The following is a 17475-nucleotide window of genomic DNA, read 5'->3' as shown; positions in this document are numbered from 1 at the left end:
ATATAATATTATAACTCTGCAGATTTTCAGTTTAACATGGTAGCAGTATTTGTTGGTTAGCATTAGCAGTTCACCATATACAGGTGCCTCTAAAAAATTTGAATAACATCAAAAAGTTAATTTATTTCAGTAATTCAATTCAAAAAGTGAAACTAATATATTTTATATAGAGGAGTTACACACAGAGTGATATATTTCAAGCATTTATTTCTTTCAATTTTAATTATTATGGCTTACAGTGACATCCCAAAAGTTAGTATCTCAGAAAACTAGAATATTACATAAAACCAATAAAAAAAAAAAAAAAAAAAAGATTTTAATACAGAAATCTTGGCTTACTGAAAAGTATGCCCATGTACAGTATAGTATGCACTCAATACTTGGTCGGGGCTCCTTTTGCATGAATTACTGAATCAATGCAGGGTGGCATGGAGACGATCAGCCTGTGACATTGCTGAGGTGTTATGGAAGCCCAGGCTGCTTTGATAGTGGCCTTCAGCTCGTCTGCATTGTTTGGTCTGGTGGTGTCTCTCATCTTCTCTTGACAGTAGTCCACAAATTCTTTATGGGGTTTAGGTCAGGCGAGTTTGCTGGCCAATCAAGCACATAGTGTGGCCACTTATCCCTTTTTGTACTTTTAGGCACTAGCACTTTATTTGTCAAGTTTTTTATTCTCACCATCATCACGCAACATTTCCCGCACTTTAATAGTTTTCCCACACTATTCTGATTGATATTGATTATTGGATTTTATATATTTATTTATTTTATTGGTTTCTCTACTATTCATCATCACGCAACATTTCCCGCACTTTAATAGTTTCCCTCACATTCTGTTTAATATTGATTATTTGATATTTGATATATTTATATATTTATTTATCTTGATTGGTTTCTCTACTATTCTAAGGGATTAGTGCTGATTCACCCCTTCTTTTACGATTTACTGGTATTTTGTGATAAATACAGAATTGGCTGCTTATTTCCTTCTATTTTTCGTCTTTATTACATCATTTTATATCCATCTTTTCCCTCTCATCTTATACCCATTAGCAGCGCATAGGTATATTTTCTCTTTAAGCCTTAATATGCCTCCAGGCAGCCCAGCCTATCTACCTACAGTACATACCTAGTAGTTCAGTTTTTCATGTAGGCATTGCTGTTTTAAAAAAAAATAAAAGATCATCACAAATTTTACATGATGTGAAAAATGTTTGCATGTTCCAGCATTACTTATAAAAATGAATAACTAAGTTGCTCACTGGGCATCTAAGCTAAATAGCTGAAACAATTTCCATCTATATTGGCAATTGCATTTTAAACAACTTCTGGATAAGAATTCTCTCTGCCCTGGTTCCAAAACAAAAACCGAACATAATAACACAGCTATCTAAGAATGCTGCCTCTGCCTTTGGATCTGTGCTCCCGCTCCTGCCCACGTGTCAAACTTTGACTTGCTATTGTGTTCGTTTCTGTGCATCCACTTCTATGGGCTGCCCGCACACAGCTCCAAGGTAGATGCGAGCCTGTTCACACGAGCTTTGGTAAGTGAAGAACTATCGTCATTCGGATTTCTTTTCAGAGAACATTTGAAAGGCAGTTAATAGGTTGTGGTGACAGGGGGTATAATTTCTGCTGCAGGGTAAAGCAAAGTTTCACGACTGCAGCATGTGTACACCCCCGGCTGCTGCCTCCGAAGCTAAAGGGTGTAGCAGTTGGGGAGCCGTAAAGTGTCTCTCAACTGTGAGATTTTACTGCCCCCATCTGTTAGTGTGAACAAGCCATAAGAGAGTAGAGGCCGTTTACTTAGCAAAACAAATGTTCACTTACCAAATTGAATGTTATTAAATAAGGTGAACCTGTGTTCATTTTGCATACCCAATCACGTATAGCAAAAATCCAATTTTTCGCGATTGAAAGTGAGTACAGGCTTACCTTGTTTATGAACATTTGCTTTGCTATATAAACAGCCTTTACGCCTAAAGTATATCCACCCAAAGGTCTTTTAGTACCCTAGTAATGCTTCTGCTAGGGGAATCTTCCTGGGTTTGATTCACAAAGGTTTAGAAAATGTGGTTCAAAGCTTGGTGAAAGTTTGCTTAAAGATACCATATAGTGGGCAACTGCTAAGGGTTTTAAATTAGTTCCAAACATTTGGGCAGCATGGCTTCAAGTACACAGTTTGGTACCAAATTGTTGAGAATATGAAAGGTGTTACATACTTGAAAATGTTGAAGTAATATTTTGTATGGGGATTTTTTCTGTCTTTGGGATAAATTAGAATGTGTTTTGTTTTAAATACCGTATATAATTTTGGATTTAGAATGGTATGTTTTTGTGTGTATTAAGATGTTTTTCTAATACAAAATAGGAACTGTAAAAGACAAAAAGATTTCTTTAGGCATTTTTGGCTGTAACACAGATATTTTTGAAGTGGTCTTAGGTCTGATTTGACCAGTAGAGGTAGCAGCAACTAAAGCTCAGAAAGCTGTGGGAAAGTTTACTCTTAAAAGCTTTCAACGTTGTACTCATTGGCCAGTGGCAGAACAGTTTTAGGATCTCATGCACATGGGCCACATGCATTTAGTAGGAGAAATTGATCTGGGAATATAAACATGTTTTTTACTTCCCAGATATATTTCTCCTGCGCTTCGATGTACTTGTGTTTACACACCTTTACTCAAATTTACACTAATTTTGTTGCAGAAAACTAGGCTAAACAGTTCTGGGATGCACAACATTTTATCTTGAGCAGATGCAGCTAGACTGAATGCATCTAGATGCAACTGAACATCTAGGTGTGATTTCAGCTAAAGCAAAGCATTACATGCTTTCAAATGTATGTAGAAATGACCGCCAAACATATTTTGACACCTGCATTTTGACACCAGTGTGCATGGGGCCTAACAGTACTCCACTGCATTGTTTTAAAATTTTAATCAAATGTCAAAACATAGTTCACAAAAGCACGTCAAAACCATCACCCCACATTTTTTCATACCCCCTCCCATCCTGGTATCTCTAATTACTCCAAAAATATTCAAAGTATGGACTTCAGGTTTGTGATTGGTAGTAATTGGTCAGCATCAGGACAGCACATGGGCACTTGAATAGGCAACAGATAGAAGAAGGCAAAACAGGTTTAAAAAAAAGAACATTATCTGAGAGGGAATTGCCAAAACGTTCAGTGGCTGGGCAGTATGTAGGCTGCTTGATTAGGACACAATATAAGATGGTGAGACAAGGCAAGTTTTATAGAGTGTGTTATTTGAGAGACAATAGCCACAAATATTGTTCACTGGCTGGACAGTATGATTACATGGCAATGTAAGAAGAAGAGGTGAGGCAGGTTTTATTTTGAAACAGAAAATGGAGTGTAATAATTGAGAGACAATAATTTAAGCAGCTTAGTTAGACTGCAATATAAGAGGGAGAGAGGAGACGGGTTTCATGCTGAAGAAAAATATTAGAGTGTATTATCTAAAAGACAGACGCCACAAATATTTTTGAATGCTGGAGCACTGAAAAAATTGAATTTTTGTTTTTTATTTCTTAATTTTCCAAAAAAATGACAAAAAGATTACAACTTCAAAAAACTCGAAATGCCTCTTATTAAATACATTGGACTGTCTACTTTCCAAGGTCATTTGGGGGGTATTTGTACTGTTCTGACATGTTTGAGCCTCAAGAAATGAGATAGGCCATCAGAACATCAGGATTGAGCAATTTTCAGATATATATTATAGTTTGTGGACTATATAACTTTCCTACAGACTAAATAATATACACTGATTTGGTTTTGTTTCACCAAAGAAAGAAAGCAGAATACATTTTGGTCTAAATTTTTGAAGAGCAAATATTTATTTGCAAAATTTTATAACAGAAACAAACAACATTTTTTTTAAAATGTAAAAAGCCCAGTGGTGATTAAATACCACCAAAAGAAAGCTTTTTTTTTTTTTTTTTTTTTAATGATAAAAATGTAGTTTGGGTACAGAGTTGCATGAGCGTGAAATTGTCATTCAAAGTGTGACGGAGCTGAAAGCTAAAAATTGGCCTGGGCAGGAAGAGTGTGAAAGAGCCCGGTATTGAAGTGGCTAAACTACTCCAAGAAACATTGGCAAATGACTATTGGAAACCCAGAGGACTGGCACATACCAAAGCCTCCATTATTGACTATTGTAATACTGCTAACCACAGTTTAAAACCATTATGTATCTTGCAACATACTTCTTGGCACATGGGAAATACATACTGTAGATAATCACGTTGGTGCAACTTAGAATAATTTAGAAATTAAGTAATGTAAATTTACTACTCATATTTTTTGCTGCAATGTGTAAATGTAACTGTTTTATCATATTAAAAGGAAATATTGTATAATAAGTAATATATTTAGCAGCATACTAATTTACCATTTCTCTTTTTTTGTTTCCCTCAACCTCCTCTCACATCATCTTGTGTGTCCAGTGTGAAGACTAATGTTTCACATGCCCTACGTTCATCACTCCTGAAGCCACAAGTTACCTCCAGACATTGTAACAGCATGGCTATCTCCTCACGCCTAGCACTGTGGGAACAAAAGGAAAGTCTCAGTACTAGCTCACATTTTTCATTCACAGTATCTGCATGCAGCCGTTTGAATAATGCATGGAACATTTATATAATTATGGAAGTTATGATTACAGTCGAGCAACTCCCATTCATTTTCAAAAGGGCTTTTCCTTCCAATCGAAAGCAGGCCCTGCCTCCCAGATACCGGTTCTGCAGAGCCAGTGGAGCCTGATATGTCCTCTTGCCCCTGTCAATAAAATGGTGCTCCTATGAGTGTTAATAAAAAAGCATGAACAGACAGTACCAAACCAGTGTAAGGATAATCTAGGAGGATAAGGAGGAGGGTTTATCTGAGTCTCTACACCAAGAGATCTGAAACAGGGGTCTACCTCTGGATTAAAGCAGGTTGAGGCAATTAACCCACTGATAACTACTGACATTTGCTTTAGTCTAACAATTCAATGTCAATCATAATTTTAACAACATGCTTAATAATTTCAATTCATGGCACTCAAATCTCTTATTTTAATTATAATATATGTCTATCTTTTTTGTTTTATTCTCCTTTATAATGAAATTGTGGTTTTCTCCATTTTTTTATCGCCAACATAACACTGCTTAGGATTGTCACTTCAGCATGAGGGTAATAACACATGATCTCATATATAAAAAGCAGCAAATGAAAATGGGGCTATTGCCTTTGTAATCGATTAGATCTGTTATTTTCCAATGTTGATTAGAATATGAAAGTAAACATTTAATTGGGTATTATTGACAACCCCACTTTTTCCTTTCATTACTTTTAAAAGTGGTTCTAAAGTCTAAAGATTTTTACCTTAAAGTATTCTTTGCATTAAAGCAGAGTTCCACCTACATTTTGAAATTTGCACATGCCTGTTCATTATTGCTGTATAATTCCGCATTGTGTGTTTTTTTCCTGAGATATAATTACCTTATTCATAAAAGGTAATTGCTCCTCCTCCGGTGTTACTCGCCGCAATGAGGTACGTAATTTCCGGCTGCCTTATTGGCTCCCGGGATGTGAGTTTCATCAATACCAGGAGTTATTGGTCATCCTCTGCTGGTAGCAATGCGTTATTTTCAAACAGGAAATTAGGTGATGCAAGGCAGAGATAAGCACCGTATCCTGGAAAGAGATACCAGTGGGCTTCACATGCCCACACTGAAGATGGGAGCTCGCTCGGAGGGGACAGCAAGGTTAGTTTTAAGAAAAAAAAAACATATAGAATACCAACATTAACTATTTATGCAGTTTCGATATTAAATTAGATACAAACATCATGGGGGAGTTAAAAAGAAAATCCAGCTGGAACTCCGCTTTAAGGTAAAAAACCTTCCACTTCCTATTCCCTCCTCCCTAACATTTACCTGACTCCTATATTGATCCAGCGCAGTACCCGACTGCAGATATTCTCTCCCTTTCTCCCTGGTCTCACAGGTTTTGCTGAGAACAGTGGGAGCCATTGGCTCCTGCTGCTGTCAGTCAAATCCAGAGAGCAAGGAGTGGGGCAGAGGTATGCTTTTTGTGTCTATGGACACACAGAGCCCAGCTTGGGAGGGAGCAGGCACGTCTGCAAACGGCATTCTATAGGAGCAAACACATCAGAGGAGGAGCCAAGATTGCTGGCGAGGGACCCCCGAAGAGGAGGTAAGGGCAACTCTGTGCAACACCAGCAAGTATACCATGTTTATTATTTTAATAAAAAAATATAGACTTTAAAACCACTTTAGGTAAATAGACCTCTAAAAATATTTCAAAGTATAAAAAGTGCCTATGCATGGATTGTATGTGTATTAAAAATAAAATATCTTGCCCTGTACTGTATGATTAAGATACATCTTGCTCATAGCAAGCAATCATTGAATCTACTGTAGGAATGACAATGGGAAGCAAATTGGTAGCTATGAGTAGCAAGAAATGTTCTTATCAGAAAACCTTTCTGTTATAAGCCCCAAATTGTTATTTTTTGTTGGAGAAACAACACAAATTTACTAATCATTGCTTTTCTGCTATACATATAATAAGCCTTTCACTCATATAATAAGCCATGTGCTGAAGAAGAAGAACCTTTGGTAAAACATTGACATCTACTGGCTACTGTACTTCCGATACTACACATTGCATGGAACAAACAAACAATGTTGATGCAGAAACTGCAATCTTACATATTTTGTTTTATACGTAAATAGATCAAGGAGGAGGATAAGGCGCCAAGAGCTACATCTCCTCCACCTCTGTTTTCAGTCATTCCTGGTGGATTCATCAAACAGCTGGTTCGAGAAACAGAGAAAGAAGCAAAGCAGAAAGGAAAAGACACAAAAGAAAAGGTCCCAGTAAGTAGAATGTTACTGCATCAATATCTCATAAAGAAACAGACATCACTGAGGCTTAATAGAAAGCATTGTCTCTAAAACTGTTCCATTTTGTAAACTTCCATTTAGTCTTATTTATTTTTAATAATGGCAATAAATCTGAGCGCCAGCTATTTCATTTTAGTAATTTCAGCAAATGATATAGTCCACCACGCTTTGCAAGTATCAATGCAAGCCAGGGTGTCCTGCCATGTATAGTGCATCTGGAAAGTATTCACACTGCCTCATTTATGAAGCTTTTAGCATCATACTCAAAAAGACTTGAGGCTGTAATTTGTACCAAATGTGCTTCAACAAAGTATTAAACAAAGGCTGGGGATACTGTATGTACATCGTTTTTTTATTTTTAATAAATTTGCAAACATTTTAAACAAACTTATTTCACATTGTCATTATGGGGCATTGTTTGTAGGATTTTGAGGAAAGTAATTAATATAATCAATTTCCGAATAAGGCTGTAACATAACAAAATGTGGAAAAAGTGAAGCACTATGAATACTTTTTGGATGCACTGTACCTATTGAAGTCAGCAGGTTATGCCTGTCTGATTGTCATGGCTAAGAAAAAACAGGTCTGTCGATAAGCACTTAGCACCAATATGTTTTTTCATAATTGGCATTCTCACTAAATTAATTGGTACTCAATAATAACTTGCAGCCAATGGTAAATGTATATCAAATCAAAGCACTCTCTTGTAAACAGGACTTCTTCTTAAAGTCTAGCACCAGTTTTGTTGAGAAAGTGTGAAAAAAAAAAAGCTTCTTTAGCTTATGTTCAAAATGCATAACAGCATTCTATGCACTTCCTCCTTCATTTCACAAGGAGGGACTTGTAGTAAGAAAAACTGCTGGGAAAACCACAAGCCAACCATATGAGCATGAAATTACTGTGAATAAAATAAGTATTCGATCCCCAAGCAAAACATGACACAGAGGGTAATATGTTTCTTGTAGCTGGTAACCAGGTTTGCACACATCTCAGGAGGGATTTTGGTCCACTCTTTTTTACAGATCTCCTCTAAATCCTTAAGGTTTCTTGGCTGTCTCTTGGCAACTGGAAGTTTCAGTTCCCTCCATAAATTTTCTATAGGATCAAGGTCTGGAGACTGACTAGGGCACTCTCTGACTCTAATGTGCTTCTTCCTGACCCACTCCTTTGTTGCCTGTATGTTATGAGTCATTGTCATGCTAGAAGACCCATCCATGACCCATCTTCAGTGTTCTGGCTGAGGGAAGAAGGTTCTCATCCAAGATTTTACAATACATGGCCCCGTCCATGGGCCCCTTAATGCGGCAAAGTCGGCCTATACCTTTAGCAGAGAAACAGCCCCAAAGCATCATGTTTCCATCTCTGTGCTTGACTGTAGGGATGGTGTTATTAGGGTCACAGCCAGAATTTGTGGACGGAGCAGAAACTTTAATTTGCTAAGTGACAGCCAAGACACCTTAAGGATTTAGAGAAGATCTATAAAGAAAAGTGGACCAAAATCCCTCCTGAGATGTGTGCAAACCTGGTCACCAATTACAAGAGACATCTTACCTCTGTGCTTGCCAACAAGGGTTTCTCCACCAAGTAGTAAGTCATGTTTTGCTTGGGGATCAAATACTTATTTTACTCACTGAACTGCAACTCAATTTCTAACATTTGTTTTATGTGTTTTTTCAGGATTTTTGGTTGATATTCTGTCTTTATCATTTAAAATACACCTATGATAAAAATGATATACCCTTAATTTCTTTGTAAGTGAGAAAACTTATAAAATCTGCAGGGGATCAAATAATTATTTTCCCCACTGTACATTGATTGACATAGAAATACAATTTTATTACCTAGATATAAACTGGTATGTGTAAAAATGATACACATTGCATTATGTTGTTTGCTTGACACCATTCAACTAAAATATAATAACCCCTATATTTTCATTAAGATATTATTTAGTCATTACTTATTACAAGCTTCTGTAATACATGCCCTATACATCATTATATTCATATTACTGATCTCATTTTATCTGTATGATGAAGATTTCAAACATAATATATAACTGAAGAGTGTCTGCTTCTCTTGGTAAACATTAGGTAGAACACTTACTCTAATTTACCTGTGATTACCAAGATGAAATGAACAAAAGAAAAAGTGCTACTTCATCTTTCAGGTATTAACCACTTCCCGACTACCCGCCGCCTTTTTACTGCGGCAGGGTGGCTCTTCTGCGCAAAACGACGTAGGTCTACATCGGTCGCGCACAGGAAGCTAGGGGGTGAGCGCGCACCATCAGCGGCGCGCTCCGGTTTCCACTTGGCAGAGGGGAAGCCGATTCACGGGTCAGATGGCTCCGATTGCTGCCTGACACACACGATCGCTCCCCGCTGAGAGAGAAGGACGGTCGGCTGTTGTAAACACAGCCGACCGTCCTTCTCCCTGAAATGTTCAAAGAGCTCATGTGATCCTTCTATATAGGATCACATGTCTCTATGGTCATCTCAGAAGCCACGCCCCCCCACAGTTAGAATCACTCCCCTATGCTCACATTTAATCCCTTGATCACCTATACTGTTAACCTCTTCCCTTCCAGTTTCATTAGTTCAGTAACAGTGCATATTTTTAGCACTGATTACTGTAGTAATGTCACTGGTACCCCCAAAAGTGTCAAAAATGTCAGTTAGGGGTCCAATCTGTCCACCGCAATATCGCAGTCCCGAAAAAAATTGCAGATCGCTGCCATTACTAATAAAAAAATTAAAACAATAAAAATGACATAAAACGTTCCCGTAGTTAGTGCATAGTTACATAGTTACATAGTAGTTGAGGTTGAATAAAGACAATAGTCCATCCAGTTCAACCTGTGAAGGTGTGAATAATTTCCCATACCCCTGAATGTTTTGATCCTTTTAGATGTACAGTATGTCCAAGAGTCTTTTAAAAGTAGCCATACTCCCCGCAGTTACTACCATTTGTGGCAGAGAATTCCACAGTCTTATAGCCCTTACTGTAATGAACCCCCTGCGTAGCCTGAGGTTAAAATGCTTCTCCTCTAATCGCATTGTATGGCCTCATGTCCTCATGCATTCCTTGCGACCGAACAGTTTTTTTTTTCTATGCTCAGATCACCGTTGAGGTATTTGTAAATCGCTATCATGTCCCCTCTCAGGCCTCTCTTCTCCAGGGAGAATAAATCAAGCACTTCTAAACGCTCTTCGTAATTAAGGTCCTCTAATCCCCTAATAAGTTATGTTGCCCTTCTCTGTACTCTCTCTAGCTCCAACACATCCCTTCTGAGGACCGGCGACCAGAACTGGACAAAATACTCCAGATGTGGTCGGACCAGTAATTTATAAAGTGGAAGGATTACCGCTTTGTCTCTGGAATACATTCCCTTCCTTATACATGCTAATATTCTGCCGGCTTTGTCAGCTGCAGCTTGACATTGCATGCTAATGCTAAATCTAACTTCTACTAAGACCCCCAGATCTTTCTCCATTTTTGATACCCTCCAGAGGTTCCCCCCTAGCGTGTATTTTGCTTTTACGTTATTAGTCCCGAAGTGCAATACCTTGCACTTATCTACATTAAACCTCATTTGCCATGTAGTTGCCCACTCTGTTATTTTGTTCAGGTCATTCTGCAAGATTTCTGCCTCCCGATGTGAGACGCGATAACTTTTGCGCAAACCAGTCAAAATACGCCTTTTGCAATGTTTTCCCAAAAATATGTAACCGAAAACAAATTGGCCTATAATGTTAAAAAAAAATTATTTTTATTAATTTTTTTTTGAGAATGTCATATAGCAGAATGTGAAAAATATATATTTTTTTTTTTTTCTAAATTGTCGCTCTTTTTTTGTTTATAGTGCAAAAAATTAAAATCGCACAGTTGATCAAATACCACCAAAAGAAAGCTCTATTTGTGGGAAAAAAACAGACGTTAATTTTATTTTGGTACAGCTTTGCACGACCGCACAATTGTCTGTTAAATTAACACAGCCCGAATCGCAAAAGAGGGCCTGGTCATTAGGGGGGCAAATCCTTCCAGTCTTATGCCCCATACACACGTGCAGATTATCTGCAGACTTTTGTCTACAGACTTCCCAAAACCATATAATATGAGGTCAAACCTAAACACTTCAATTTGTATGCAATCCGGCAGGCCCTTGCACTACATAGAAAAGGTAAGTCTGCAGACAAAAGTCTGCAGATAATCTGCACGTGTGTATGGGGCATTAAAGTGGTTAAAATAAATAAACTATGCACAATCAAACAAAACTAAACCATATACATAGCATATAAATCTCTTTCAAATGCATGAATAATAGATCTATGTGACTAAAAAATACAATCTTAATATCTTTCATCCCAAAAGATAAAGTGCCAAGTCCAAAATGCAGCGTAGCATCCACTTTTATGCAAATGATAATAAATAGTAAAAAAATATATATATAATGAAAAAAAGCTCCTTTTTTTCCACCTCAATTTGAGTCCAAAAAAATGAAATTGGCACCAGTGAATATTCAGAAATGAATCACCACCATGGAGTGCTTCTACCACCTTCCAAACAGGCTGCTTACCTCAGATTTTGACCTATTGAAAATTATGTCAATATGTGCCTTGCCCTTTAAAAGGGCAAGAGCAAAAGCTGAAGCAGTCATGATTGGATGACGAAATGTGTCAAGAGCGTGGTCGGATGGTGTCATTGCCCCGACAGGAACCATAAGTTGTCCATCTTGGATAGGTATCTAAAGCCAAAGTCTAACCTTAAGGGGGAAATGCTTGTTTAAAGAGGCAATCGTTTCTATGTGCACTGAATGCAGTGCACTCAATTTGTCAGTAAGATTTTAACCCTTACTTTTTATTAAATTCATCTGGTAAGCTGGTATATTGCACAACAAGGTTATTTTTGTTCTTTTGATCTACTTTTGGAGGAAAGGTGTTCAAATGTGGAGAAAGACACAGATGAAAGTTTGCATGGAGACAAAGCCCTTTTTAAGGGAAAGGCGCACATTGACCTAATTTTCAATAGGTCTAAATCTGAGGTAAGCAGCTTGTTTAAAAGGCGGAAGAAGCACTCTGTGGTGGGGATTCCTTTAGAATATTCACTGGTACAAGCTTCATTTTTTATAGACTCAGATTGAGGTGGAAGAAAAAGGAGGTGGACTATATATATAAATAAATAAATAAATATATATATATATATATATATATATATATATATATATATATATATATATATATATATATATATATATATATATGTCCTCATTTTATAAAACGCTGAGCAAGCTGTTGGCGCTATATAAATCCTGCATAATAACAATAATATATATATATATATATATATATATATATATATATTTATATATATATTCTTTTTTCAATATGTATATATTTTTCACTATTCATTTATTACCATTTGCATAAAAGTGGATGCTACACTGCATTTTGGACCTTGCCATTTATATATTGTGATGGAAGATAAGATATCCAGATGAGTTTTTGTCACATGGATTTGTTATGCATGCATTTGAAAGATGCTATGTATATGGGTTAGTTATGCTTGATTGTGATGAGTTTTATTTATTTTTATTGAATTTTTTGGTGTGGGAACAGCTGCAGCAATCAATTATATTTTTTATTGAATTTGGTTCACAATTTGCGTGCTTGCACAGGAGACTCTGGTATAGTATCTTTTAGATATTAGCTCTTACCAAGAATAACAAAAATACACAAAGGGGTTGATTTACCAAAACCGGAGAGTGCAAAATCTGGTTCAATTAAAGTGGTTGTAAACGCAGAAGGCTTTTTATCTCAATGCATTCTCTGCCCTCAGCCCCCTAATACTTACCTGAGCTCCATTTTAGATTCAGCGATGTTGCACAAGAGCCTCGGCTGTCCGGGACTCCCCTCCCCTCCTCTGTCCGGGACTCCCACTGTTGTCAGTCAAAGTCAGTGAACCAATAGGGAGAGAAAGGGGGCAGGACCGAGCTGCAGCTCCATGTCTGAATGGACACAAGGAGCTGCGGCTTGGCTCTGGTGCTCCCATAGCAAGCTGCTTGCTGTGGGGGCACTCAATAGAAGGGAGGGGCAGGAATGACGAAGAGGGACCTGTGAAGAAGAGGATCTGGGCCGCTCTGTGAAAAATCACTGCACAGAGCAGGTAAGTATAACGTATTTGTTATTTTTAACCAAAAAAAAAAAAACTAGGGAACACTTTAAAGTTTGAAAAAATGTACACCCTTCAGTTTTAATTAATTGCCAAAAGTTGCCAAAGATTAAAAACAATATAGCATCAAGGATGCAATACAATGTTTTACATATGGACAATATGAAGAAATGATAATCTTGATCTGATTTCTACAATTCTTTTTATTTTTTTTACAGGTAAAACAAGAACAGCCTCCAGATGGTTTGAAGGTAGGCAGTCCGATTGATGCTGTGAGTTTTTAATATACTTGTAACCATTCATTTTCTAAAAACAAAAAACTCATAACATGGGGAAGTTAAACATATTTTGCTTTAGAGAAGAATTCAATATCATGCCTCAGAGTAAAATAAGGAACTTTCGCAAAAAACTACAACCCAAGGGGGATATTAAATTATTGATTATAAAATGTGCAGGCTTTCACATATAGCTGCATCTGTCTTTTATTTATATGAACATATAACAAAAGAGAATAAATACAAAAAGTTCAAGTCATAGGAAGATATTGAGACTGATTTTCTTAAGTAAATGATCAAGCAATGTTCAATACTGTGATGCACTTACACCAAAGTGCTACATGAGCTAGTATGTGTAATACATGCACAACAGTTGTGTCCTCCAAAACTGTCTTGCTGACCATACACATTAACAATAAGGTTGAACATTAAGGTTCAACATGTGGTCTTAATTTGCTGTGTGTTTTGAGGGCCTATTTATACCTGCACATTTTGGAAATGCATGTTGCCACAATGCATGGCAACACACCTGCTCTATGTGCGTTGTGCTGCAGTGCCATTCATTGTGAATGGCACCCCAATGCACTGTACGGTAAAGTACAATTCACAATGCACTGCAGTGAAAAACAGCCCACATAAAAAATAACACTTGTTAATAATATCAGTGCATCAGTGTTAATTTTGGCAGCAAATTTCAATTTAGTTTTAGTCTTAGTCTTAGGACTAAAATGGCATTTTAGTTTTAGTCCCATTTTAGTCTTCTGCAAGTGTTTTAGTTTTAGTCGTATTTAGTCGACTAAAACTCCAGTACATTTTAGTCGACTAAAACATCTTACATTTTAGTCGACTAAAACTAATTTTAGTCATCTATAATCGAATGGGTGTAGTTCAATTGTAATTTTTAATGCATTATTTAAGCATTTCTCTACAATTTCCAAACTCATTATATACTACTGCTGGTCCTGGAGTGAAAAATCGAATATGTTATTATTTAGGATATTAAGCTTTGAGCATGCACTAGCACAGCACTACACCAGTGTTAATTTTGGCAGCAAATTTCAATTTAGTTTTAGTTATAGTCTTATGACTAAAATGCCATTTTAGTTTTAGTCGTATTTTAGTCTTAAGACTAAAATGTCATTTTAGTTTTAGTCGTATTTTAGTCATCTGAATTGTTTTAGTCGTATTTTAGTCGACTAAAATTGTGTTCATTTAGTCGACGAAAACGTTTTAGTCGGTTTTAGTCGACGAAATTAACACTGCAGTGCATACATATGCTGTAGCCTGTATGTGTGTACACATGCATTGCAGACACTTAATAAATACAGTGGGGATAAGATTTGGATGTGCACAAAACGTCAATGTGCCAACGTATGTTTATTCACACAATAGATTTCTTTCAACTCTCAGGAACCCCAGTGACAAGATGTCTTCCTAGAGTTCCCATTTCGGACCACAGGAGGATAAGATTTCACTGTATGCTGATGATGCATTGTTTTGCCTGGGGGATATTGAGGGATCCCTCTCAGAGGTGATGACACTCATTGAATTATTCGGGGGATTTTCAGGCTTTGCTATAAATTGGCATAAATCAGTTCTCCTCCCCCTGGATCCACTGGGCAAAGTACTAGCGGACAACCTTTCCCATATACAGATGGTCCCCACCTTCAAATATCTGGGTATAATGGTTTCCAATAACCCTAAAGATTACATCTCCCTAAATCTCATGCCCATCCTGAGTAAGTTTCAATCTAAATGTGATAGTTGGTGTAAACACCCTCTTACAGTCACTGGACGCGTTAATCTCATCAAAATGATATGGGCACCTCAGTTACTTTACATTCTTCATAATTCCCTGGTCTGGATACCTAAATACTGGTTTGATAGAATAGATTCACAATTTTGTGCTCTCATATGAAAAAATGGAATAGCCCCCTACTGGTGCACAATGGATCCAATCAGTGAATTATATTCATGTTCGAGAAAAGCATACTTACTACCATAGAAGATCCCCTAAGAAATTTGAAAATATATGGCGGAGTTGGCTGGATGCACCGAGAGTGGCACCCCCCAACTTGTTCTTGATAGACTGTTACAACATTGAATGCAATCTCATGGCAGCTGTAAATATAGCGATAATACAGGTGGATAGCAGGTGATTGTGATAGTTTACCTGAATGGCTCAAAAAATCTAGGACGGTTTACTGTTTCACGGTTATAGGTTACTTTTGGGATACAGTTCTGATTTCATGAGGTAATTGGTAATGCAGTGAAATGTCACATGCAGACTAGCTCTCTCTATGTATGGGTTCACATGCTCTGTTGTACTTTGGAATGTATTACAACCTAATTGTATGTTGTACACACTTTGATTACTGACTTATTTGATTTCCACTGTACAATTTAATGTCTGTGTAATGTATTGCCAAATAATACCATTTTACAATAAAACTTTCTTGATTTAAAAAAAAGAGTTCCCATTTCCACTAAATTACCACTGCCATTACAAAACCAAGTAATAAAAGGTAGTATGAGGGGAATTAGAGAATCTAGCTCTAAGAGAATGATGCTGTCAATATGCTATAAGATTTGGCTGAATTTGGCCTGAAAAAAAAAAAGGTTGGAAAGATTGATACTGCCCATAGCGAATTTAAATCGTTTTAGGGTTAAAAAGTGAAAAATTGCCTGGATATTGCATTAATAATAGTTTCTCTTATGAAGTACTAATCTAAATCCAAAACTTTTTATTTTTTCATTTTGCATGAAGTAGGGAGGAATTCAAACCCTTCTCGTTTTTTTTTTTGCCATCTGTATGCCATTAGGGAGGTTTCCCTCCACTATCTTTTCTGATCACACAGGAATATTCCTGTTCTGGTGACAATTTGAAATCTTGTATTTTTCCCTCACTTTCATTCCCAGTGACAATGGTCTCCTCGGAATATAACAAGAATGAATCTCCCAAACAGGGACACAGACAGCAATAAAAACTTGACTCCTCACCACTCTATACAAAACGCACAGGTTCAGTAGGGGATCCATGAACAAACCACCTGCTAAATCAAAGCAGAATGAGACATGTTACTTTTGTGACATCTGTGTCCATTCAGTTTTTTCCTCCATCACAAGATGTGGTGATTTATAGACCCATGTTAGGTCTATGGCCAGACGGGTGTAAATGCACCTGCATTCGTTTTGAACCTTTTGCCACTAATTTGTCACATTTAGCCTGAATGCACACTGAATGTTTAACCCTGGGGCATGAGATCCTGGTATTTAGCTGTGGGCGGAAGGCACAGGTGTCCCATTGAGCCCTGCAATTGGCATTCTGTTAAACTACATAAAAGGCTAAAAACTACTGTAGCTGGACAGTGCATTAAGTGATACTAATGTTTAGCGCAGTATGTGCCTAGAGACGAATGCCTGGAATGCAAGCAGTCTATGTTCCTGGCATTCACCCTGGGTGCACACTGTCCTATTTGCCTCTGTTTTCTGCCCACAACACCAAGATCTCATACACCAAGGCTAAAAACCCAGTCTACACAATGTCTTAGGTCTAAAAAAGTGTAAAAGGACACAAATTGTTTCCGTTTGGACAGACTCAGAGTTAACATTAGACTAACATTGAGCTTTGGTTCAGATGCACCTAAAAACCTTACAGAGCTGAGCGGAATGGCCATGTAAAATGGGCCTAGCAAACATTATTCATTGTTTCCGTTTGGACAGACTCAGAGTTAACATTAGACTAACATTGAGCTTTGGTTCAGATGCACCTAAAAACCTTACAGAGCTGAGCGGGATGGCCATGTAAAATGGGCCTAGCAAACATTATTCATACCCCTTGAAATTTTCCACATTTTGTCATGTTACAACCAAAAATGTAAATGTACTTAATTAGAATTTTATGTGATAGACCAACACAAAATGGCACAAACATAGTGGTGGCAGTATCACGTTGTAGGGATGCTTTTCAAAATTTAAAAATTGAACATCTGCCCCATTCTCAAGTCTTTTGAAGACTCTTACAGGTTATCTTTTAAGATTGCCTGGTATTTGACTCCATCCATTTTCCCATCAACTCTGACCAACTTCCGTG

At 37.2% G+C, this 17475-nt stretch overlaps 1 protein-coding gene across 1 annotated transcript in view; it reads left to right on the top strand.

Annotated features, from left to right (window-relative positions):
• The window catches only part of MYO18B (myosin XVIIIB), an 842989-nt gene that overhangs the window by 58139 nt on the left and 767375 nt on the right, over positions 1-17475 (top strand). The window contains exons 2-4 of the mRNA XM_082258232.1: positions 4471-4585; positions 6766-6909; positions 13326-13358. Coding sequence (XP_082114358.1) covers positions 4547-4585; positions 6766-6909; positions 13326-13358 — 216 coding nt within the window. The 5' untranslated portion in view covers positions 4471-4546. The remainder of the gene's footprint in view (positions 1-4470; positions 4586-6765; positions 6910-13325; positions 13359-17475) is intronic.

Source organism: Pelophylax lessonae (genome assembly GCF_965119305.1).
Source record: "Pelophylax lessonae genome assembly, chromosome: 1".
Taxonomy (NCBI): Eukaryota; Metazoa; Chordata; class Amphibia; order Anura; family Ranidae; genus Pelophylax; species Pelophylax lessonae.
The sequence above is the reverse complement of the archived record's forward strand: the minus strand, read 5'-3'. Positions and strand labels throughout refer to the sequence as shown.